Genomic DNA, 25584 nt, shown 5'->3' with positions numbered 1-25584 from the left:
TAGTCATTCAATTTTAAATCATTTTAACTATAATGTATTTCAGATTCAAATTACACTTATGGGGACCAGAAGTCTCTTCTTATGCCAATTTTGTCATTGTATCTCTCTTAATTATATTTGGAACCCATTGATTGAATCAATCCCTCTTTTGACAAAACCATCAGCACTTTTCACCTGTTCAGACTTGCCAACACATTTCCATTGTGATAAACTTTTGCTACATAATTGCAAGCAGAGGCGGAAAAATCAGACACATTTAAAGCACAGGTGTCGCTGGTTGAACAACTCAAAATTGATTGTAGCTACTTGTGGCAAATGATGAAAGGGAAGTTCAGAGAGAACTGACTTGTGAGGCACCACAATTCACAGAAATCTGAGAGGAGGAGTTCATATGCGAGGTGGCCAAAGACAAGGATAGTAATAGCTGATGAAATCGGAGCTATTGTGATTGACCCTTCCTTGTTTTGCCTTCACCCGGAAGACACATTTCTTTCTAATGTTATGCTTTAGCGGTATATAAGAAGAAAATGTAACAGTAGAAGAAGAAGAAGTCTTGTCATGGCAGCGCAAGTTCAAGGGAAACAAATTAGGGTTGTATTTTGTTTCCCAGCTTGTTTTAAATAAACACTGAATAGAGGATCAGATGAAGGCTTGTTTTTTGTTTTTCAATTTCGGATTTTTAAACGAGAAACAGGAGAAGGCTCGTTCCCATTCAAATTAGAGAACAACACTACCTCCTCATGGACGGAGGAGAAACGGGCATTTAGACCCGTAAATATCTGAGGACCTGTGAATGTTAATATTTTGACACAGTGTGATGTTTGTCTCAAAAAGAAATGCACGTGCCCACTGGTCCACAAACGCACATTTAACAACTCACAAGCAGAATAGAACTTGGACAAATCCGAAGTCATGATATAAGCAGACATAAGCATAACATGTTTGTGGATCTGAATAATACGTGAGGATCACAAATTTATGTGTGAATAATTTTTCTAAAAATCTCTCCCCACTACTACTGGAAGTTAAGAGTTTTCAATCAATCTTATAATGAAAAATTATTTCACGAGACTGGGCGAGGAAACCATAAAATCCAGACAAAATTCAATCAATATATTTTATGGAGAAAAAAAAACAAAACTCCATAACAAAATAACAACAAAGTGTTTTTCCACTTTGCAGTCAATAATTGTTGTTAGACAAATCTAGGCAAACAGGATTGCTAATGTGATTGCAACTGATAATGAAGACAACAATTACCTTGTGTGAATATTGTAGACGCTGTAGGAAGCCATGTAGGAGTGTCTGTAAACCTGAAGCAAAATAAACACAGAAGGAGAAGGATTATAAGAGGACTGACAAACACATTAATGCAAAAAGCAGCAGTGCCACAGATAATGACATCATGATAAAAAATGGAAAAGAAAAAGGCATCAAACAGACTGCTTGCTGCTCGCAGCGATAGAATCTGTAGACAATGCAATTTGCACGGGTGACAGCTGTGATACGATTGCATCTTGCGAAAGCCATTGCTGTGTGCTTTGCCTTTGGAAAAGCTGTGCCTGACACGATAATATACCTCCATGGTTGCCGAGGGAGACAGCACGCAGTCTATATTGGCCTTTCATATTTCATCATAAAAATGACAATACAATACAGAGCCAAAAAAAGCATAATACAAATGCACAATAGGAGAAGGCACTGTTTCGATAGCATTGAATAAGCTTTAATCAATCAAATCAACTTCATTACAAGCACATTCCCTCATAGAGGCTTTTCTAAAGTTTGGGAACGTGTTACGCTACAGAAGCAACAATGCAATAGACATCGGTAATGGTTACAAAAAGAAAAAAAGAAAAAAAAGCCCTGTTACAATAAAATTATACTTTGTCCTCTGTTTTCTTGTTCATGGCTATCAAGTTATTAAAATTAAACAGCATAATTGTCCTTAAACCAAAAGAAGCACTTAAGTAGAGTAGTGTAATGCATTAAAACCTAAAATACAATATATTGTACACAATATATTATTGGATATTGTATTACCGTACATTATAATGTACGGTGATGTGTTTCAGTTCCACCACAAGCAATTGTTGTGCAACAGTATACAAAAAAAATCACATTTGACATCAATTATTGTTGGAAAAAAATCATCCTACAGTCCAAATTGTTGCCACCAGAAAACATTTATAGTACAAAGCCCAATTGCAATGAAGTTGGCCCGTTGTCTAAATTATCATTTGCAAAATCTTTTTCAACCTACAGGATATTTAATGGAATACACCACAAATGCACATTTTAATTTATATATCAGTTAGAAATTTATGGATTTTGTTTTGTTTTTTCTTCAAAAATGTATCTCATTTTGAATTATATGCCCACATCAAACTCCCCCAAAAAGCTGAAAACGAGCAACAACAGATTGGTAAAGTTCAGGAATGGAAAAACAAAACAAAAAAATACACCTGTTAGGAACATGCCACAGGTTAATTGGAAGCAAGCAAGTGTCATGATTGAGTATGAAAGGAACATTTCCAAAACACTGGGTTGTTCACAAGCAAGGTGGGGCACTGTGGTCTGACGAGTCTACATTTCAAATATTTTCTGAAAATCATGGACATCATTTCCTCTGGGCCAAAGAGGAAAAGAACCGTCTGGAATGTTACCAGCACTAATCTCAATCTGTGACTGATCTTGCGTTACGGCTGGGTATTGTCAACAACCTCACGATACGATACGTATCACGATACAGGGACTCACGATACGATACGTATCGCAATACATATGTATCCCAATACATGGTCTTCAAGGTAATATGTATTCCGATATTTTACATTATTTTACTTGCATTTTTATTATAACAGTCATATGTGTACCTAAATATGTTTATTATGCCGGATGGCAAATATGTTTTTGTTAGCATCTCTTCTGGTTTACCCCCAAAGTGGCATGCCTGGTCTAAATTTGCATGCTCTGCAGAGCAAGGAGCTGCTTTTACAGACACACCGGGAAACTTTATGAATAGGCTTGGGCCGATATGAGCAAAAATATCACAGTATTTAAATTACAGCTCTAAAATGTGCTTATTTGAAATATTTGGGCAAATAAAAAGAGCATTTTTGTCATGTAACTCATTCTATTTCGTTTTTAAACAAAATATAGAAAAATTGGTACATTAACTCATTCACTCCCAAAGACGTATTTATACGTTTTTTAGGTTTTTGTTTGCTAGAGTTTTTGTATGAAGGCTTTGATGCAGTTTCTGACCTGAAGTGGAAGCTTAAAGCGATGGTAGTTATTACAAAAAAAAGTTTCATTCATGAAACAGATGAAGCACACTTTTTTTTGTTTTTTGTAATAACTACTATCGCTTTAAGTGACCACTTCAGGCCAGAAACTGCATCAAAGCCTTCATACAAAAACTCTAGCAAACAAAAACCTAAAAAACGTATACGTTTTTGGGAGTGAATGAGTTAAGAAACATGTACTGTTAAGTTTATAAGTAAATAAATGTTGATATTCTTCCTCTGTTTTAATTTTTCTTAGCAAGACATAGTATCCAATCACTGGTTGGCTATTTTTAAAACAGGCTTGACACGTACACTTTTTTTTTTTTTAAATAAATAAGTATAATATAAACAAAACACTCAAGGCACTATTTCATCCGCTTACTGCACGTGGACTAATTGACTTCAAAGACTGCGGACTTCAAAGTGCTGCTTGTATTTTTGTTTTTGTTTTTTTAAGTAAAATGCAAGCAAAGCTGCGAAGGCACCGGTATTTCTATCCCCCCCCCCCCCCCCCCCCCCACACACACACACACAGTAGTGGCGAGTGGTCATAATAAGCTATTAATGCGTTTTATGCCCAAGCCCTTCTATAAAATCATTGCAATTACTTATCTGTCAAGCTGATAGCTTGTTTTGCTCACGCACAATGAAAAATCAAGTTATGTTAGTTCTCAGAGGTTGTTTCTGTACGTGCACCTTTTGAATGGCAAAAAAGCTGGCAACGTGCATAATTGGCTGACTTGGCTTGTTTTTCGGTAAACAGTCAGTGGTTGAGAAGAGGGCCGGCAAACGGCGTATTTTTACCGGGATGGGAGCCATCGGCGGCGGTGTAAATTTTTGAAAATCCTCTATGTCCTGGAGGTCGTATCACCCAAACCCTTCATCCGACCGGAGACTGGCATCCCCAGATTCGAGATACGATACCTTTCCAACGGTGTATATTCTCGGCCGTATTCCGCGGTCCTCCGACAATGTCCAGGAATGCTCCAGCGAGAATAAAATTTCAAGTGGTCATCCTACAGAAGTAATCATTACGAAAATGGGGAAGAATTTTGTCCCTCGCTTTCAAGCCAGGACGTACGAGAAACATAAATGGCTGTCCACAGGTTAGCAAATTTTATTGTTGGTTGAAACCTCTTGTGGCTCTGCTGCGATGTCATGTTTTCCTCTCCCGGGTTGAGCCCACTTCCTGGGCAGAAGCCAGTTCCGAATATTGTAAATTCCAACGTATTGGCAAATTTGTGGACATGTGATTTTTGTCATTTCACTCACCACGGAGCTGGGTACAATACAGTGTGTGCGTATCAACCTGCGTCAGTTCTGAATATTTCCGCTTTACTTTTATACCTACACAGTGGTGTAAAATAATAATTAAATAATATTTAATATTAAAATTAATCATAAAAATACCCCAAAAATTTTAGGCTCGCACCATGGCGGACACTCGCATATGTGTCACTACAGCATGCCCATTCTAAAAGGTCACCGCTTGCCACTGCTACTCATGCATGAGCGCTGTTCCTACCCAAGCAACGCATTAGCTGCCTTTTTAAAATTAAAGGCACAGCAACATGAAAAATCAACCTTTTGGAGCTTTTGGCCGTGTTAAAATGCTAATTCCTCACCAAAAACATCACCGAAGTGGTGTTTTCCTCCATTTGTTCCTCATAGTCAAGTCAAGTCAAGTCAAGTCAAGTCAAGTCGAATTATATAGTGATAAAAGGAGCCTTTATCAGTAAACATTCTGTCCAAATGAATTCAAAGCAATCAATTATCCAGTTCAATGACAATTGGCTGTCTTAAAATCCCAGTTTCTGGTTGACACTTGTGTAGACTAAGAGTACATTTTTGTGCTGTTGAACCTAAAACCGAATGAATAGTATAGTGGTTACTGCTCTCGCTCTGTAAGCAGCAAGTACAACTGTTTGAGACCAGCTAAGGTTTGTTTTTTTCCATCCTTCTTTCCTTTCTCTTTTTCCCTCTCTCCCCCTCCTCCACCACGATTTCTTGTGGCAAGGAGCCGTCTTGTTTCAAATTTTAATTGAAGAATTGGCTTGGAAGTCATGTGGCCTACTCAGAGGAGTGCTCAAACACATAGCTCCACAGTAGACTGTCGTCGGCTCGCCGGGGGCGCGGCAATTACCCGGGGAGAGGCGGGGTTTTACTGAACCGGGCGTTTTGCTTTCGCGTTAGAAAAAATAACCAGCAAAACACCCAATATTTCATTAAAAAATTACATCACCATGGTGTCAAAGTTAAGATGTAATCATTATATGCCTAAAGGTAACTGTTGGAAGGGCTTAAAATACCGCGGTGTAATCCCTTTAATGAACAATATCGATTCTGACAACTGCATATCGATCCGTCTATTGTAATGAGGCCCACAACGATATATTGCTGTATCGATTTTTTGCACACATCCCGACTGCACATCTGCAAAGGCACAATTGATGCTGAAAGGTACCTAAATATTTTAGAGTAACATATGCTGCTTATTTCGGCACCACAATCCCAAGCCACATTCTGTGCATGTGTCTGGTCAACAGGCAATGCTACCTACATCGCTTGTTTTGAGAGAAAATGGTGTGATTATTTTTTGTTTATTTTTTATTTTTTTTAAATAACTGATTAGAAAAAGAAGAGGATGAGAGTGTGCAGTGGATAAAAAAAAAAGTTAGAAAAAGCCTTTTAAATTATGTGATTAATCAAGATTCTAAAATGTGATTAATTTGATTTAAAAGTTTAACCATTTGACAGCTGTGGTTAATACACGTTTAATGCAATAATTTTTTTTGTGATGAATCAATGAGTTAACACTTATAAGTTTGACAGCACTAATTATATTAGTCTACTGTACATTGAGTCTCATTAATAGGCCTGCCTTTTGATTTTCTATCCTGTAACCTTTAACTTAATGTGATAGTGTGTAGAATTGAGCGTCATCTAGTGGTGAGCTAATAATTCCTCCGTGTAAGAAAAACACTATTATAAATTCAATAATGTGGAAAAAAAAAAAAAAAAAAAAAAGTAATTATATTACACAGGTTGCCCCGCACCTTACATGAGGCTGACATGTTTCACTGCTACAGATACCCGAAGGCGAAAAACCTCATAAACATAGTAATTGGTAGTTCGTTTGTGAAGTGTGGTCTCTCTGATGCACCGTAGTGCACGTGCTTCAAAATCCACATGCTTCAATCCTATGCCGTTACATACTATTAGTTCACCACGAGATAGCACTAAATTCTGCACACTGTACCTTTAAAACAACAATATTCCAAATGATTGAAAAAAGATTTTAAGATAGTTCATGATGAGACGAGGAGATGAAAGCTCCACACAAAAAACGGACTGTTCAATAGCGAGCAAACGAGTGTCTGGCCTTAAAAACCTTTTATCTCTTTCATCCCGTTGATCCAAGAAGCATCATGCTTCCACCCCTCCCTTAAAGGTATCGATCCCAGGTGAATGTCTATCCCTGCACTGCTGGATAATAAAGAATTTAAATTTCATTCAGTACTTTTTTTTTTTTACATCTACACAATCTATTATTTGCTCCCACTCCTAAATGCAGACAAGTGGTATACACGAGACGGAATGGGCAGAACTAATAAGGCGTGGAGCTGCAAAGAACATGGACACAGACAAGCACACAGAGCAGGAGGAACAGATGCCATCACCACATGTCGCCACATGCAGGGAACTTGAGAATTTTTCTCAGAGACATGTTTGCTCTATGTGCTAGCAACTGAGATCAAATGTGCTCAGCAGTTAACTCATCAATGACTTTGTCCGATGATAACATCCATGATTGGAGGTAATTATAGTACAATTAGTACCCTGTTTTCGAGAGGTGAAAATGGAAGAACCTTACTTGTTCAAGTGGAAGTGATGTATGGATTGGTACTGATTTACTGATACCTCCAATCCGAGATCGTTATGTTCATCAATCAATCAATCAATCAATCAATCAATCAATCAATCAATCAATCGCTGAGTTTTGTGACACAGCAAATGAGACAGCGGAGGGAGGCGGTAGTACAAATTTGAAGGAATAAAGACATGGATCGTAACAGTATTCTAACTTTGCCAGTAAAATTCTCGCGGTATTTGTGAGTTCACAAACTCCGGAGAATACATTTTGAACCGCTCCCGCTGATACGTTTGCAGCCAACCTTTTTTAGGTCGGACCAATCCGCCGTGTTTTAGGGCGGGACGAAACTACCGTATTTTCCGCACTATAAGGCGCACATAAAAGCCTTCAATTTTTTTCAAGAGCTGACCATGCACCTTATAATCCAGTGCGCCTTATATATGGATCAATATTGAGCTGCAACAGGTCTCGCTGTCAAAACGCTATCGGTGACCCTGCACAATCGGTGACGCGCATGCGCAGAAGATCCCGCCATCTTGGATCGCTAGCTAATACTAATACTTTACCTCAGAGAAAATAATAAAACAGCTGTTTATTCATTTCGGGAGTGAATGGAATTGTCAGAAAGCTGGTTTGTAATCTATTAATAAAGTTTGACTGACCTATCTGACTGTTTTGTTGAGATTCCCTTTAGCGCAGCACCATCTAATGGATGCATAACGTAACCCCAGCCTCTACTGTAGCGCCTTATATATGGAAAAAGTTTTAAAATATGTCATTCATTGAAGTTGCGCCTTATAATGCGGTGCGCGTTATAGTGCAGAAAATACGGTAATAACCGCCAATGGTGGGGGGAAACAAACAAACCTAACAGATGACTGGACGCTGCAGTTAATTCTGTTCTCGCAGAATTACTCATCGTTTCCTTGTTGAATGTGAACAGCGAGAGGCGCTGCGAGCATTTTTATCTGGTAAAGATGTTCATTTGAGTGTGTGCACACGTGTGCGTTTGGACTGCATTGTTGGATTTGTTTCCAGTGAAGGCTGCCCTTTGTCACCGATTTTGTTCATAACATGGACAGACTTTCTAGCCGCTGCCAAGGCCTTGAAGGGATCAGGTTTTGGTGGCCTTTTAGTATTGATTGTGTCTCTGCTTTTTGCAGATGATATGGTATTGTTGGCTTCTTCAAGCCGGGATCTCTAACTCTCACAGAGTGGTTCGCAGTCAAGTGTGAACTGGTTGGGATGAAAATCAGCAATAGTAGAAACGGGCGGCGTGCCCTTTCCGGGTCGGGATGAGATCCTGATCCAAGTGGATGAGTTTAAGTAGCTTAGTATATTGTTCTTGAGTGAGAGCAGGACAAAGCAAGAGATTGTCAGGTGGATCGGTGCAGCATCTACTGTGATGCAGACGGTGTATCGCCTGTTGTGGTGAAGAAGGAGCTAAGCACAAAAGACAAAGCTCTCGATTTACCAGTCGATCTGGTTACTGCTCTCACTTATGGCCACGAGCTGTGAGTTGTGGCCGAAATGAGATTCCTCCGTAGGGTGTCCGGACTCTCCCTGAGCGACAGGGTAAGAAGCTCGGCCATCCAGGAGGAACTCAGACCCCAACCACTTCTCCACATTGAGAGGAACCAGAAGAGGTGCCTCAGACATCTGGCTACGATGCCTCCTTGACGCCTCCCTAATGAGGTGTTCCGGACATGTCTTACTGGCAAGAGGCCCCATGCAGGGACAACTTAGAACACACTGCAGAGACAACGTTTCCTGGCTGGATGAAGTGGCTGGGGAGAGGGAAGTCTGAGCTTCCCGGCTCAAGCTGCTGTCCCTGCACCGCACGTAAGCAGTAGAAAATGGATGAATGGAGTTCATTCATCTATTTTGTACAAGTAGTAGCAATTGTATTAACACTTTTATTAATGTACCCGCTTGAAAAAAAACAAGTTACAGTTGGTTTAAAACAAGTTCTCCTGTCACAGACAAGCTCTGGTAGAGCACTGCCATTTTCAAGTGCATAAGCGTCGACATCACTCCACATTTATTTTAAGACAGATCATGCGTGAACTAGCTAATCTGATTGAACTGTTTATATGACATGTGTTTGGATCGGCAAAAGGAACATTGTCAGTCCGAATGAAATTCCATTCGGATTTGGCCTTTTTATTCAGACGGAGGTATTTTTATGGAGCATTTTCTTTCCGTTGGTCATTAGGGTTCATTCCGATCTCAATACATGGGTTTACATATAAAGCTGGTTTATTTGATTTACAAACAATAGGTGTATTTGCAGAAAAAAAAGAAAGAAAAATCAATTTTTAATTGAATGATTTGTACTGTCCAGTTGGAATCCTTCATATTTACTGACCAAATTGCAAAAGAAAGGTTTGCATTTTCATAAAACGAAATGAAATTTACACAAAATGAGTTAAAAGTAATTGGCCACTTTCAAACATAAAACAATGCTTTATGATTTTATTTTTATATTTAGGTTTTATCTGATTTCTCAGAAAAACACAACAGGGGCGATGCATGCTTTGTTTTTGTTTTTTAAATCAACAGTGAGCAAGGCAAAAAATAATTATCACCTTGGTTAACTGATTTTTTTTTTTTTTAATTAAATGCACTTTAAAGGTTTAAAGATAATATTCAACACAATTCAATGTTTGGAATACAGGTGCAGTTACTTTAATTGCATATACTGCTTTCCTTTTTTTTCCTGCTTTGACACCTCACTGTCATTTTCTTTGATGATTTGTTGCGTTTGAGTTTTTTGGAATAAATTACTTTTACAGCTACTCAATCAGTTTTCTATTTCGGGGCAATTTCAAGACAAAGCTGGAGCAAAATAACCTGTCAAGCTTTGTACTGAAGACAGAAGTAATGAGAAACTGTGAACCGGATTGTTGAAAGTACAGAACAAGTCTTGGCATGTGACTGCCACTGAAAATCAGTGATTCATCTATCAAATCCAGACAAGAATTTGGATGGATGGATGGATGGATGGATGGATGGATGGATGGATGCGCTCACACACGCATGCACGCACAGACACATGCACACACACGTGTGCATGCACGCAAACAAATATGATATATAGAATGGAGTCAAAACTCAAAAACACAAGTCCTCATAGACCAATATGGACAATGGCACTACCATTTGTCAGTGCACCCCCCCCTCCCCCCAAAGATTCTCAGGAAAAAAAGACTCATCTCGGGCGCCCTATAGCTCTGAGATCCTCCTCCCTCAGTAATTTAGAGGTTGGATGAATGCAAACTTAAAATATCATATATATATATATATATATATATATATAATATCTAACCTGGTACTAGTCCAGACCTAAATTGAGGCTGTAGTAAGATTAAATACTGTCATGTTTGGGCTCACGCCAGGGTTAAGTTTGAGTTCATGACCTGTTAAGTTGGGTTCATGACCGTGTGGTCAAGTGTCTGTTATGTACTGATGCAACAAGTGTCTGTTATGTACTGATGCAACAAGTGTCTGTTTTGAACTGATGTAACTAGCGTCTAGTTTCAACTGGTTTTAGGCTATGTGATGTTATGTGATGTCAAGGGCTATGTGATGTCAGGAATCTTTAATCCCTTTACCTGCTCAACAGCCAATCAGATAATTCCATTTCAGTCCTGTTACCCACATGTCTAGCCACAACCAATCAGATCGATTCTGATTAATCTATATAAGCCTCCTGAGAAGTGTGTGTCTTTGTCGGATTATTACTTCTGTTGCTGCTGTCCTCTGTGCAACTCTCTTTGTTTCTCATCTAGTCAAGTTTGTTCCATGCCTCGCGATGTGAATAAATAGTTAAACTCTTATTTGTCTGTGCTTTGGGATCCAACCTCCAGCACACGACAGATACATTTTGCTTGCTTGCCTTTCAAACGCAGCCTTTTGTTTGTTGTGAAGTTGGCCCCCCACCCCACGCAAAATTTGAGGGAAATATTCTGTTAAGTTGGTGCCATAAAAAGTTTTGTTTGTGCTGCTAGTGTTTTGCAGTTATTAGCAATTTTTAGGTCATCCAGAGTTCACCCCATCTACTGAGAAACAGACCCAAAATAACACAATCTGTAATTATTTTGCTGCGTTTGTTCTTGTTTCATGCATGTGTACTGTATTTTTTTTCTTCCTAAAAAAACATTAGGTTAGCCCATCAATTTGTGTTATGTAGCATGCTTTAAAACGGCGACAGCATCGGATCGTGACTCGGAATCGGCTGATCTTCAAAATGAGGTGACTCGGACTCGGGTCCAAAAGGGTGTAATCGGGACCCTAATTGTAATAATATATTTGTACTTTACTGCACATAGTAACCAAACATTTTAAAACGTTGACAGTCCTTCATGTTCTTTGATGTTGACTATTCTTGCTCCCAATGGCCTGAAAGCTTTCTTGCCTTTTAGATGATTCTCTCAACTAAACTTGCTAGAGAGATTGATGTCTATTTCTCTTGGACAAGGTCACAGAATATTAAAGGCATAAAAGATAGAAGAATGTGCTCACAGATGAAAATAAATTTGAGAAAGGTGTCTAAATGTCAATACAAAAAGAAAATGAATACTGTGTGTAATTATTCTCCACAAACGTAAGAGCTGTAATTTTAATGGTAGACATATATTTAATGGTTGCACATATATACTCAAGCTGGTATGGGCAACTTAAATGATGGAAGTTTTCATCAATGCTACTTGGGAGCCATAAAAGACCACACAATTCCTAACCAGCTGTACAAACATGACATTTTAAATATGTAGAAAATACATGCGTATCATATGTCTGTTTCTGTCACGCCGCCACCGGCGTGACGGCCCATGCTTTTATTTTGTTATCCATGTTTCTTGTCATGTTTTGAAAATCCTAACTCTCCTCTCACCCCAGGTCACCCTTCCTGCCGCTCCATAATTACCGGTCCCCGCCCATGATTACAAACACCTGCCACCAATCAAGACTCTCAATAAAAGCCAGCTGCATTCTACCCTCAGTGCCGAAGTGTCACAGTCAGTGCATGGAAGCGTCCCACAGTCCTCATGACCTCGTTCACGGTGCCTTGTATTTTTACCTTGTTTTTGTGCCTTTTCCTCCCCAGTGGAGCGCCTTTAGTTACCCCTTTTACCTTGTGCCCTTGTTCCTCCCTAGCGGAGCGCTTTCTGTTGTCCCCAGTACCTTTTGCCTGTTTTTTCCTCCCTAGTGGAGCGCTTTTTGTTCTCCACTTTTTTGATTCCCCGTTCTCCTCTCAGTTTGAGAGGAGACAGCTGTTGGCCGGTAATAAACCTGTTGCCTTGGTGGCCCACCTTACTCCTGCGTCTGAGTCCTACCTTACCTCGTCTTGTCAGTACACTTCGGCCAGCATGGACCCAGCAGGCAAGGTCGAGGCTGCACTGCAGAGCCAGGAGGCCCGGATTGACAACCAGGACCGGATCCAGCAAGCCATGTTGTCACAGATTGGGGAATTGTCCAGCCAGGTCCACGAGCTGGTGAGCCTCTCACGGAATCGCGCGCCAGCCGTCACCGGACAACTTCCTCATCCTGAGTTCTCCGTCCCGACCACGCCATTCACCGGGGTGGGATTAAGACTGGCCTCCCCAGAACGATACTCCGGTGAACCCGGGCGCTGTCAGACTTTCCTCACGGAGTGTGACATACATTTTGAACATTTACCACAGGCATTTCCCACAGCCCGGTCCCGAGTGGCCTTCATGGTGTCGCACCTGACGGGACGGGCCAAAACCTGGGCGACCGCGGAATGGGCCAGGGGTTCCTCGGTCTGTCAAAGCGTACAGGAATTTCAAGTCGCTTTGCGGCAAGTCTTTGACCCAGAGAACAACGACCGAGAGAAGGCACGAGGATTGAGCCGACTTCAACAAGGCAAGGAACCTGTCAGCGATTACGCAGTTCGCTTTCGAACGTTGGCCACGAACAGTGGCTGGAACGCCATTGCACTACACGATCATTTCTTGAAAGGACTCTCACCTGCCATTCAAGAACTCCTGATCCCCGTAGAACGCCCCACAGACTTTGACGCATTGATATCACTCACAATCCGCACCGATCATCGTCGCCAGGAACTGGCGAAGATCGGCGGACTCCGAAGGAGGGAGGAATCCACCCCATGGTCACGGCCACCGGAGGCAGGGAGGCCACAACCCATCCTTCCTCCCCGACCGGAACCAGGGGAGGTGGGTCTCGCTAGAGAGGAACCCATACAACTGGGACGGGCTCGGCTTACTCCCGAGGAGCGACAGCGCCGCTGCCGAGAAGGCCGATGCTTCTATTGCGGGGGCCTTGGCCACCTGGTGGGAACTTGCACCACGAAGGGTGGCTCACCGGTGAGTTCCTCGCCACCCCGACCCGCCAAGAACCACAGGCTCACACAGATTCAGATAACCCATCACCATGTCACTACAGATCTGTCAGCCCTCATCGACTCCGGCTCCGACGAGAGCCTCATGGACTGGGAGCTCGTGAGGCAACTACGAGTCTCCACCGAACCACTTCTTTCAACCATCCAGGCTCGAGCGCTGAACGGCAAGGAACTTTTCAAAATCACCCACATCACTGAACCTCTGGAAGTGCACATCGGACAGCACCTCGAGACCCTTCGCTTCCATGTTTTCCATGCTGCTTCCCCCACTTTGGTTCTGGGCCACCCTTGGCTGCGTCTACATAATCCCAGAATCGACTGGAACTCTGGAGTCATTCTGGAGTGGGGAAAGGACTGCATTACTCACAGATTGGAACAACCCGCACCCCGGAACACCACAGCCCAGGTTCACCAGGTGTCTCTCGCCTCGCCTGCTCAAGAGGAATATCCGAACCTGCACACTGTTCCATCCTGCTACCACCACCTGCGGGAGGTATTCAGCAAAACCAAGGCCATGACTCTTCCTCCACACCGACCGTATGACTGCCCGATTGACCTGATCCCCGGATCAACCATCCCCAAGGGGAGACTGTACTCGGTCTCAGGACCCGAACGTCATGCCATGAACACTTACATTGACGACTCCTTGAAAGCCGGCCTCATCCGACCGTCTTCCTCGCCTGTGTGGGCCGGGGCTGGGGCGGGGGTGTTCCGGGCGTCTGGGTCGGCTCGCCAACCGGTGTCCGCTCGGGTGGCTTGGGGGTGGCCTTGGTGTTGCCGCGGCCTGGGGATTTTGGGGGGGGGGGGGGGGGGGGTGCGGTGCTCGCTTTGCTGGACCGCGGTTGACGGCTTCTTTCTTTGGTGGTGGTCCTTACGCATGCCAGATCCGTCGCACCAGCATCTACTGAAACTCAACAGAAGTAGCCTCTCCCTCCCACAGCCCCTTGAATCAGTGGGTGCTGGTGTCTGTGGATCTCACTTTGCTTTATCTATCCTTCCCTCCTTCCTCTCTTTAGTTTTTCCTCTGGTCACTTGAGATCTCAATTTATTGGAAGTTTGAGGTTTCTAGGGTTGGCATAAGACTCTGGTTTTGTAACCACGCAGGAGGGGTTTTGTTGGTGCTGGATCTCACTTTGATGGATTGGATGTACTGGCTTCTATGGATCTCACTCTGACTTATCGATCCTTCCCTCCTTCCTCTCTTTAGTTTTTCCTCTGGTCTCTTGAGATCTCGCTAAATTTGCTGGAATTTAGAGGCTTCCGGGGTTGGCGTAAGACTTTGATGTTGTAATCATGGGGAAGGCAGGAAGTGTTTGGTCGGTGCTGGATTTCACTTTGATTTATCTTTCTTTTCTCTTTATTTTTTTCTGACCTTTTCTCTGGTCTCCTGACCATTTAAACCTCACAACTCTGGCAAGATTCTGAAGTACCTGGTTAAGGCGAAGGGTAATGGGATACCATTAAGGTTTTAGGTGAATTAATGAGTATAAATGTATACGTATTTGCACGCACACGCACGCACGCACGCAAACGCACACAGAAAAAAAAAAAAAGAAAAAAAAAAAAGAGCAATGATGATAAGACGTTGAATCGGTAAGACTACCGAATGAACAATTCTGAGCTCTTTAAAAAAAAAAAAAAAAAAAGCTAAAATCTTCACAAAGCTCGATCTCCGAAACGCCTATCACCTCATCCGAATCCGCGAGGGAGATGAATGGAAGACAGGTTTCAACACTCCCCGAGGACACTACGAGTACCTTGTCATGCCTTTCGGTCTCACGAACGCCCCAGCAGTTTTCCAGGCAATGATTAACGAAGTACTAAAGGACTTTATTGACCACTTTGTGTACGTTTACCTGGATGATATTCTGATTTACTCTCCTGACCAAGCAAGCCATCAAAACCATGTGAACAGAGTCTTGCAACGCCTGCTTGATCATCAGCTTTACGTAAAAGCCGAAAAGAGCCTGTTTCACGTCAACACCATCTCCTTCCTGGGATTCGTCGTGTCACCGGGAAAAGTAGAGATGGAGGCAGACAATGTCAGCGCCGTGCGAGATTGGCCCACGCCGGATTCACGGAAAAAAGTCCAGCAATTCCTCGGATTCGCCAATTTTTACCGTCGATTCATTAGAAACTTCAGCACCATTGCCGCTCCCCTACACGCCTTGACCTCCCCACAAGTTCGTTTCTTTTGGACCCCGGAAGCCGAAAAAGCATTCAAAGACTTGAAACTTCGATTCACCAACGCCCCAATCCTCAAAGTTCCTGACCCCAAACGCCAGTTCGTGGTTGAGGTGGACGCCTCGAGCATAGGGATTGGGGCAGTATTGTCCCAGCGCTGCCAGGAGGACGGAAAAACACATCCCTGCGCATTCCTCTCACGGAAACTATCCAAGGCAGAACGCAATTACTCGGTCGGAGATCGGGAGCTTCTCGCGGTAAAAGTGGCTCTTGAAGAGTGGAGACACTGGTTGGAAGGCGCCGAACTTCCTTTCGTGATCTGGACCGACCACCGAAACCTAGAATACTTACGCCAAGCTAAAAGACTCAACCCTCGACAGGCCAGATGGTCTTTGTTTTTTAACCGCTTCGTATTCTCTCTTACGTACAGACCAGGCAGCAAAAACGTCAAGGCTGACGCCTTGTCAAGAGTTCACGAGTCCGAGCCATTGGAAGCCGAGCCTGAGACCATTCTGCCCCGGGACTGCATAGTCGGGGCCATGAGATGGCAAATCGAGGACGATGTCAAAGAGGCACTGCGAAACGTCACTCCCCCCACGTCATGCCCACCACGTCGACTCTTTGTGCCAGAAGAACTGAGGGCCCAGGTAATACACTGGGCTCACGCTTCACGATTGTTTTGCCATCCTGGAGTCCGCTGGACCATGTATGCTGTCGCCAGGAGATTCTGGTGGCCGGCAATGGAAACCACGATCAAGGACTACGTTGCTGCCTGTCCTATCTGTGCCCGCAACAAGACATCCAATCAGTCCCGGATGGGCCTACTCCAGCCACTACCCATCCCATCCAGACCATGGGCGGAAATATCAGTGGATTTTGTAACCGGACTACCACCATCCCATGGTAAAACCACAATCCTCACCGTTGTTGACCGTTTCTCCAAAATGGTTCGTTTCATTCCACTGTCCAAGCTCCCATCCGCCAAGACCACCGCAGACATCATGATCAACCACATATTTAGGTTTTATGGATTCCCCCTGCACATCGTTTCCGACCGTGGACCACAGTTCGTCTCCCGATTCTGGACCCAGTTCTGCAAAGCCCTGGGAGCCAAGGCTAACTTGACTTCAGGGTACCATCCTGAGGCCAATGGGCAGGCAGAAAGGCTCAATCAGCAACTCGAAACCGGACTCCGATGCCTCGTCTCCCAGAACCCGACAACCTGGAGTAAATATCTGGTATGGGTCGAGCTCGCACACAACTCATTACCCACATCTGCCACAGGTCTCACCCCGTTCAAATGCGTCCACGGCTACGATCCTCCGTTTTTCGCCGAACTAGAAGAGGAGGCAACGGTTCCCTCGGTCCAGGCCATAATTCGTCGGTGCCACAAAGTCTGGTCGGCGGCCCGGATGGCGCTTCAACGCCAGGGAGACCGGGTGAAGAGGGCCGCCGACCGGAAGAGGAGACCGGCACCAGAATACCGCCCAGGCCAGCAAGTTTGGCTATCAGCCAAACACCTCAGGCTCAAGGTACCATGTCCAAAGCTGGCCCCGCGATTTGTGGGGCCTTTTCCCGTAACCAAGTCCATAGGTCCTGCTGCAGTTCGTCTTTGCCTACCGAGATCCCTCAGAATCCATCCCACGTTCCATGTCAGCCAAGTCAAACCTGTCCGTGTGAGTCCTCTGGTGCCCTCCGAACCCCCCCCCGCCCCGGAGATGATTGAAGGCGGACCCGTTTACAAGGTTAGGAAACTTCTGGATGTTCGTAATCGGGGCCGCGGAAGACAATGCCTGGTCGACTGGGAGGGGTACGGCCCGGAGGAAAGACAATGGGTCCCCTCCCGGTTCATCGTAGATCACTCCCTCATTGCTGAATTTTATGAAGAACACCCTGACATTCCTGGGCCGTCGAGAGCCGGCCGTTGAGGATGGGGCGTGACGGCCCATGCTTTTATTTTGTTATCCATGTTTCCTGTCATGCTTTGAAAATCCTAACTCTCCTCTCACCCCAGGTCACTTACCCTTCCTGCCGCTCCATAATTACCGGTCCCCGCCCATGATTACAAACACCTGCCACCAATCAAGACTCTCAATAAAAGCCAGCTGCATTCTACCCTCAGTGCCGAAGTGTCACAGTCAGTGCATGGAAGCGTCCCACAGTCCTCATGACCTCGTTCACGTTGCCTTGTATTTTTGCCTTGTTTTTGTGCCTTTTCCTCCCCAGTGGAGCGCCTTTAGTTACCCCTTTTGCCTTGTTCCTCCCTAGCGGAGCGCTTTCTGTTGTCCCCAGTACCTTTTGCCTGTTTTTTCCTCCCTCGCGGAGCGCTTTTTGTTCTCCACTTTTTTGATTCCCCGTTCTCCTCTCAGTTTGAGAGGAGACAGCTGTTGGACGGTAATAAACCTGTTGCCTTGGTGGCCCACCTTACTCCTGCGTCTGAGTCCTACCTTACCTCGTCTTGTCAGTTTCCTGTTGAACCGCTGTATGACAGCACAGCATCATAATTTAAGTCATGCTCAATGCATTTATAAAAGATCCAGCCTTCAACAACAGTGTTTGGACAATCAAAATAATAATAATAAAAGTATCCGGCTCAGTGTAAAGGGCTCTCATAAAAATTACCATTCTAGGACGGCACATAACTGCTTAACAGCAAACCAACATTAAGAGCAAGAACACATATTGTACTTTGTTTTTTTTCACAAAAATCATCCCACGAAACATTTCAATATTATACTATGTTTCAACTGTATTGCATTCAAAATCCGAAAATTATTAGTCATACTGGCATCGTACTATTAGGCAGTATAAGACCTGATGCATCTGGACCTAGATCATGTCTACCATCTAGTGGTGAATAGTGACATTACAACATTAAATTATGCAGTGGACCCCACCTACTTGCAGGGGATAGGGACTGGTGAGGAATAGCGTGAATCAGCGTATAATTGATGAAGGAGGGTTTCCCATCATGCTTTGTTGCTGTTACTGTTACTAGTAACACTCGTGATTGTGTTTTGCCGCTTATGTTACTTTTGTACAGCCAAGGTTTAATATAGTTAAATTGTTTATTGTTTCTATTTGCGGATTAAAGTTTTGCTACTTTTGATATTAAATTATTGTAACTGTAAGTTAGTGACACCCTTAGTAACAAAGGCATGCAGGCAGTGCTATATATAATGGCCTGTGGCTGGCATACTTTAGCGGCAGCTGGTCACCGAAAGACTATCTACAGTCAGCCAACTAGATCCATTTTGTTCCATTGTCATTAGCCAATCAAACTGCCTGCTTTCCATTTTGTTCCATTGTCACTAGCCAATCAAAGGTGTAAGCCACAGGGCGGAAGCTGAACGGCAGCCATCTTACCACTCCCATCTCGCGAGCAGTCTACTGTATAAAGTTACTATCCGTATACGGATGGACATGGATAGACAAGAAGCACCGTCTCAAATGTTCTGCAATTTTGATACTGTAAATGTATAGGATCGTATGCCGAGAAACGTTTACTGGGATTGGTAATATGGCGGCATCGAAGCGAAGCGACTCCCTGTGCAAACGTAAAGGTAAAACTAAAGTAAATACAGTATTTCTACTTTTAGTAAGTTTTGCATGACCAAATACACATTGCATTGCACATATTTTTTTAAATTATATTTCCTTTCAATAGGTTTTTAAAATACATTTTATTTTAATTCAACAAACAACATACATCGATCCATTAAAGAGTTGAAAGTACAAGCTGTGGTTTGATACTGTGTTAATAGATGTTCGTGTTAATAGATGTTCGACAGTACTATAGCTAATTACAGTATGTTTTTATTTGTGTACAAAATTTCATTACAAACAAAAAATATTTGTCTTCTTACATAAAGGTTTCCTCAAAATCAGAATGATAGATTTATCTGCATCTGTAAAAGAGGTTCACAAATGCAACCGTTATTGTGCGAATCTGATACATCTCAGAATAAGGGAATACAAACAGGTCACGCCACATGGTGGCGTTGTCCACACGTTTTGAAAGGTATGCATTGGTAGTAGGCAATTTTAAAAATTGCATAGTTTCAATACAATATAGCTTATTATAACTGCATCTCTCAACTGACGGAGTTTTTTTTTTTTTAAGTACCCTTTTTCCCCTCTTCTCTTCCTTTCTTTCTTCCGTCGCAACCCCCCCCCAGACTATTGTTCCCCAGATTCATTGTAGTTGATTGATGATGACAAAGTCAACATAAAATGATGTGGATACTCTTTATTTAAGGGCTGATTATGTGTGGGCTGCTGCCTACGCGATTTTGAAACAATCAATGTGTGGGCTCTTGCGAAATATATGCATAGGACGGCCCACCGGGAATTGTCACGCCTCTCCAGATGGCCCAGTTCGTGCCTGGTGCCAGCAACTCCGGAGACTCAAAACTCATTAAGAGGAATCAGTCAATGGATGAACAGCGAAGACGGTTTTTAAAGAAACCTACCTGTTTGACGTCATAGGCAAAAAGCACGTACTTCAAGTCAGGGGATACAGAATACTTGGCCACATTGAAATTTATCTGAGGGAAAGGGAGACAACGCAGTGTCAGATACAGAACTCAAGTATAAATATTGGCTCACAAAAAACAAATCTTTCTACTAAAACTACTCCCTAATTAGTATACTTACAAAAGTTGTATTTGATAGGAGAATCTCTGTTTCGTTAGAGAGGATGTTGAACTTGATGACATGGCCATCACTGTTTCTGTAAATAACTTCAGAATCTGTGCAGAAACAAAGGGGATAAAGAGGGAAAAAAGCATTCAGAAAAAAGACCATGCTAATACTTTGACACAAATGTATTATGACTCAACTGGGAAAAACATATCAAGCATTGCAAAGGTGTCAAAACAAACATTTTCCCCTGGCATCGTTATTACCTGCAATTATTTAATGCAGAAGATGACAAGCAACCTCTCAGGCTCTTGAGACTGACACATGATGTGAATGTGTACAAATCCAAAAAGATTTAAGAGCCAGACAGCACAAAAGGCTTCTCCCTAAACATTTCATCTTCAAGGTAACAGCGTTGGTAGAAAAACAGTTTGTACTGGGATGAACTGCTTAGAAGTGACAATGTCTGTGTTGTACGGTTTCAATAGGAGCATAACAGTCAGAATCCAACAAAATGGGAATGGGGAATCGCCACAAGTAATTCAGTAACCATTAAAAAATAAAAAAAATATGTAAAAAAAATAAAAAAATTATAAAAAATAAAAAAAATCATCAATGCTTCAAATTGTATACAGTATGTACATAGTGTGAAAATTCGGTTCACCACAAGAAATGGTTTTCCCACTTGTATATTTAAAATTTGCATATGCACAAAATAAATGAGGTGCTATTCCAACTTCTTCTATCCTTAGATAAAGAAAACTGCTTTTACACAAACGAAATCAACCCGAAAAAAGCCCTTGGGAAAGTGTGGGATGAAAACCATCAACATTAATTAAAGTCATCATGTCATACATGCAACGTGCATAATGATTACCAATGGGAAGGTGGATCTGACAACAATACTTATGGTTGACAAAGCGCAATTACAAGCACTGCAACCAACTCTCAATTAACATAATATAAAAGGTCCACAAAACAAAATATGACAGTTTGTTTGCTAGTTTGTTTGCTTGTTGAAGAGGTCAACATTAACAGAAAATATTGCAGAAGAAAGTAGTAAAAAAAAAAGAAAAGAAATAAAACACGAAAAAGCACATACAGTTAACATGTTTCAAAGTCAGTACGAAGTACAAATTAAGATCATCTAGTTCTAGTCCCACACCTAGGTCTTTGTACATTTTGACTGCCGGTAATTTCATATTAAATAGTTTACATCTATAGTATATCCCAACAAATTCATATCATTATAGTCACATAACCCCCCCCCCCCCCCACACACACACACACACACACACAAACACACACGCACACACACAATTTTCATTATATTGAAATTAATACATCTCAAAAGTTCTGACATTTCTTCCATTTCATCAACTTATACATGTCATGATCTGTGTTTTGTTTGTTTTGGTTTTGGTTGTATTTTCACATTTTCCTTGCGTCTCCCTTTGTCAATGTCTTGTCAAGTTTTAGCATGTCCACCTGTGCTTGTCATCCTGGTCCCTCGTGTCATCCGATCAGCTCCCTCAGGTCCCGTTTACACGAAAGCCCGTTTCATTGTATTCGGGCAAGTTTCTTACCATTTTGGCAGTTCGTCCACACGGCGGCTCGGTTTCGGAGCTTGAAACCGATCACTTTTGAAACTGGGCTCCAGAGTGGGAAGATTTCAAAACGCACGCTCCAATGTGGACACCATAGCAGGATAGACTGCGCAGGAACCGCCAGTCTGTCAACAACAATGGTGGATAGTCGTGTCTTCCTTGTTTTGAGCTAACTCCTTAGCTTTTTTATGCTTTTATAGCAAAATGTTTTGCGTGATGTTGTGCTTTCATCCATCCATCCATCCATCCATCCATCCATCCATCCATTTTCTTAACCGCTTGCTCCTCAAAAGGGTGGCGAGGGTGGTGGAGCCTATTCAAGCTGGTCTTGGGCAGTAGGCGGGGTGCATCCTGAGCTGGTTGCCAGCCAATTGAATCACCCGGCCTTGTCACTTCTCTGTTGTGTTCGTCTCACTGATCTGTATATATTACTGGATAGCTGATAGCCCATATATGCCCGTGCAAGCCATTGAAGCGAGAGGGCAGTCATCTTAGCCCTCCCAGCAGCGAGCAGACTATGATGACAGATATTTAAACTACTTTGAAGACCCCCTTTCTTTTATCGCTCATTTGCTAGACCCCCTGTTGTTTCTACTAAGTACTGTCTCAAATGTTCTCTAATTCCGATACTGTAAATGTTTAGGATCATTTGCCGATAAACGTTTCTTGGGAGGAGTAATATGGTGGCTTCGCAGCTTCAAAACCGGCTACTCAGATCAGTGGTTCATCTTCTTCGCTGATTCTTCTTCAACGCTTTTCGTTAACTCCTTGTGGCAGTGCTACAGTGCCACTCCAGACTTGGCAGAAAATATTACAGCCGTTAAACGTCCTAGGCGTCTTCTTTTGGAGACTTGCATGTCTTGAGACAGTTCTGTCTGTACAAGATTTGTTTGCGGAACGAAGCCGGCTTTGTTTCCGTGTAAACAGGGCCTCAGTCACCTGTGTCTTGTCCAGGTGTCTGTTGTTGTCTCATTAGTATGTGTATTTATACTGCATTCGACAAAGGTCGGAAATCGGAAATATCCCGGTTGGATTTTCCCAGTTTTGACCTGAAAGTGTTCGAGCCGAACGTAAACAACCAAAATGGCGGATAGTGATAAATTGTTTTTCGTTTTGGTCCTCAAAACACATTTTGACCTACAGTACAATTGCCTTCACGCAATTAAATAGAAGAGGAATCATGATGAATGGGGTAGACATTATGTATTTATTTATTTTATTTCAAAAGCATTTCATACATTTCAGACTAGCTAGTTTTATACTGGAGTAAACTGTGTTGTTACCATTGTAGTTGTAGGATTTCCGAGTTCAAGGAGGGTGTTCCCGGAAAAGTCCGACTTCCCAATTTCCTCGAATGTAGCATAAGTTCCCTGCTTTTGTTCAGTCCTTGTCGGTTATTGTCTATGTCTCTGGCCTCTTGCTTGTGTCACTGACTTAAGTGTAAGTTAGCTACTTTGACTCATTTTCTTGGACTTTGTTAATTTAGCCTTTTTGGGATTCTCGATGAACTTACCTTGTTTTTGTAACATGAAAGTACTTTTTTGCATTCACGCCCTGCATCCTTGCATTTGGTCACTCAATCTCCATACAATACTTGACAATACATTGACAAACTATTGATTGAATTCATTAGCTATGACTGTGATTTGCATCAATATTACTGTATAGTAATTCGTGCTGTCAAAATTAGTGTTAACTAATTAATTAATCACAGAAAAGTATCCCATTAATCATGTATTAACGCAGATTAATCATACTATTAATTTTGACCGAAGATGATCCTTTAGCTGACAGCGGATTGTTATGTTAAAGGTACCACAGGTTGTGTTTGAGCAATAAACATAATTACAGTGGTACCTCTACTTACGAAATTAATTGGTTCTGGAAGAAAGTTCTTAAGTAGAAAATTTTGTAAGTAGAGACGCATTTTCCATCTAAATGCCCTAATCCGTTCCAAGCCTCCCAAAATTCAGACACAAATGTTTTATAAAGCATAAAAATGCATCAAAACATGTAACAAATACATGTTACAATTAGATTATTGCACAATAAATGAGAGTTGTGCATAATGTAAAAAAAACAAAGAATAAAGTAAAGAATAAAAATGATGGTCATTTACCTTTTTAACTGCTGTCCTCGTCGTTTTTTGCGCTCTTTGGTTCATGTTCTCTCTCAGAAGTGTTTTTTTCTGCCTGGTGTTTTGCAAAGAACTGATCCAAGAATGTTTTTTGTTGTTGTTGTTGTTTTTGTTTTTAAACAATGCTTCGTAAATGTCCAAGGCAAACATCATCTTAGTGAGCAAACGCCCGACTGGTGAACACTTTTTCTGGCCGATTCTTTTAAACAAATTCTGAAACTTCATGGAAACTTCCAGTATGGCGAGGCATCTTTTTTCCCAAAAAAAAAAAAAAAAAAAAAAATGCCCGTCTCGTCGTAATTAAAAACTTACTGTGCCTTCATCAATCACCAATTGTTTGAATTTTTGCACAAATTCGTTGGCCGTTAGTTCATACATTTACGAAAAACTATCGGAACACTTCATGGGCCGCGGGATGAATGATGAGGACGCTGTATAGACACCGATCTAGTATCTATCATATACCTATGGTAGAGGTTCCTCTTAGCCAATGGGATGCCAGAAACATGCACAAACACCGATCTAGTATACGCTCATAGGTACCTATGGTAGGAAATAGCCATAGCCGAAAATATTTTGCGTTCGGTAATGTATTTTTACCTTCGTATCTAGAAATTTCTTCCTTAACAAGAGGCAATATTTTCCCGTTGAGGCGTTTCGTAACTCGAAAATTTCATATGAAGATACGTTCGTAAGTAGAGGTTCCACTGTACATGCATTTAATAAATATTTGTGTATGAAATTCAGAATATTTGTTCATGTCAAACTATTGAGGTCATTTTTCCCATTTTAAATTATGAAAGTAATTAACTGATTAGAAAAAAAGGAGGATGTGGAGTGGATAAAATGTTTTGAAGATGTCCTCATAACATTAAATGTCAAAAAAATTAACACAGAACAGGTGCTCTTTAAATTTGGTGGGCAAAATATGTTGAGAAAAAAGCCGTTTTATTTAAGCGATTAATCGTGACTCATCAAAATTATAAGATGTGATTAATCTGACTAAAAAAATCTAATCGTTTGACAGCTCTAATAATAATATAATATGAAAGATCCTGCCGATGTCTCAGTCTCGAGCCTTTTAAAGCAAGTCTCAAAAAAGGACGTAGGTCCACATGTATTTGCACACTTTCCTGCTGCTGGAAAAACTCAAGTCAAACTACGACAAAAAAAATTAACATTCCGTGCTCATAAAAGAGAATCTGTCTCGTGATCTTTAAAACATTACCATTGGTCTCTGCGCTACACGGCACTTGTCTCCTTAAATAATGGAATGCTTGTACCTGAAAAAGAGCAAGCTGAGACTCTGATGTATAAGTAATGCCCAATGTCTGTAACCCAATGAATAATGAAATCTCTCTGCAATACATTTTTTCTTAAGCCTACCGCTGCAGCCCATTTGGTTTGAGCTTTGTAAATAGTTGCACTGTATACGTACTACGACTGTATGGGTTAGGTTTCCAAATATT

General features: G+C 42.0%; 1 protein-coding gene across 2 annotated transcripts in view; it reads right to left on the bottom strand.

The window, feature by feature from the left end:
• dpp10 (dipeptidyl peptidase like 10) overlaps positions 1-25584 on the bottom strand; it is a 258273-nt gene that overhangs the window by 29919 nt on the left and 202770 nt on the right. For both annotated transcript variants that reach the window (XM_077536347.1, XM_077536346.1), the window contains exons 4-6: positions 20387-20481; positions 20203-20277; positions 1261-1313 (exon numbers count right to left, since the gene is read on the bottom strand). In XM_077536347.1, the coding sequence (XP_077392473.1) occupies positions 1261-1313; positions 20203-20277; positions 20387-20481 (223 nt within the window). The remainder of the gene's footprint in view (positions 1-1260; positions 1314-20202; positions 20278-20386; positions 20482-25584) is intronic.

This window comes from Festucalex cinctus, chromosome 11, assembly GCF_051991245.1.
Source record: "Festucalex cinctus isolate MCC-2025b chromosome 11, RoL_Fcin_1.0, whole genome shotgun sequence".
Lineage (NCBI taxonomy): Eukaryota > Metazoa > Chordata > Actinopteri > Syngnathiformes > Syngnathidae > Festucalex > Festucalex cinctus.
This window is presented reverse-complemented; position numbering and strand designations above follow the sequence as displayed.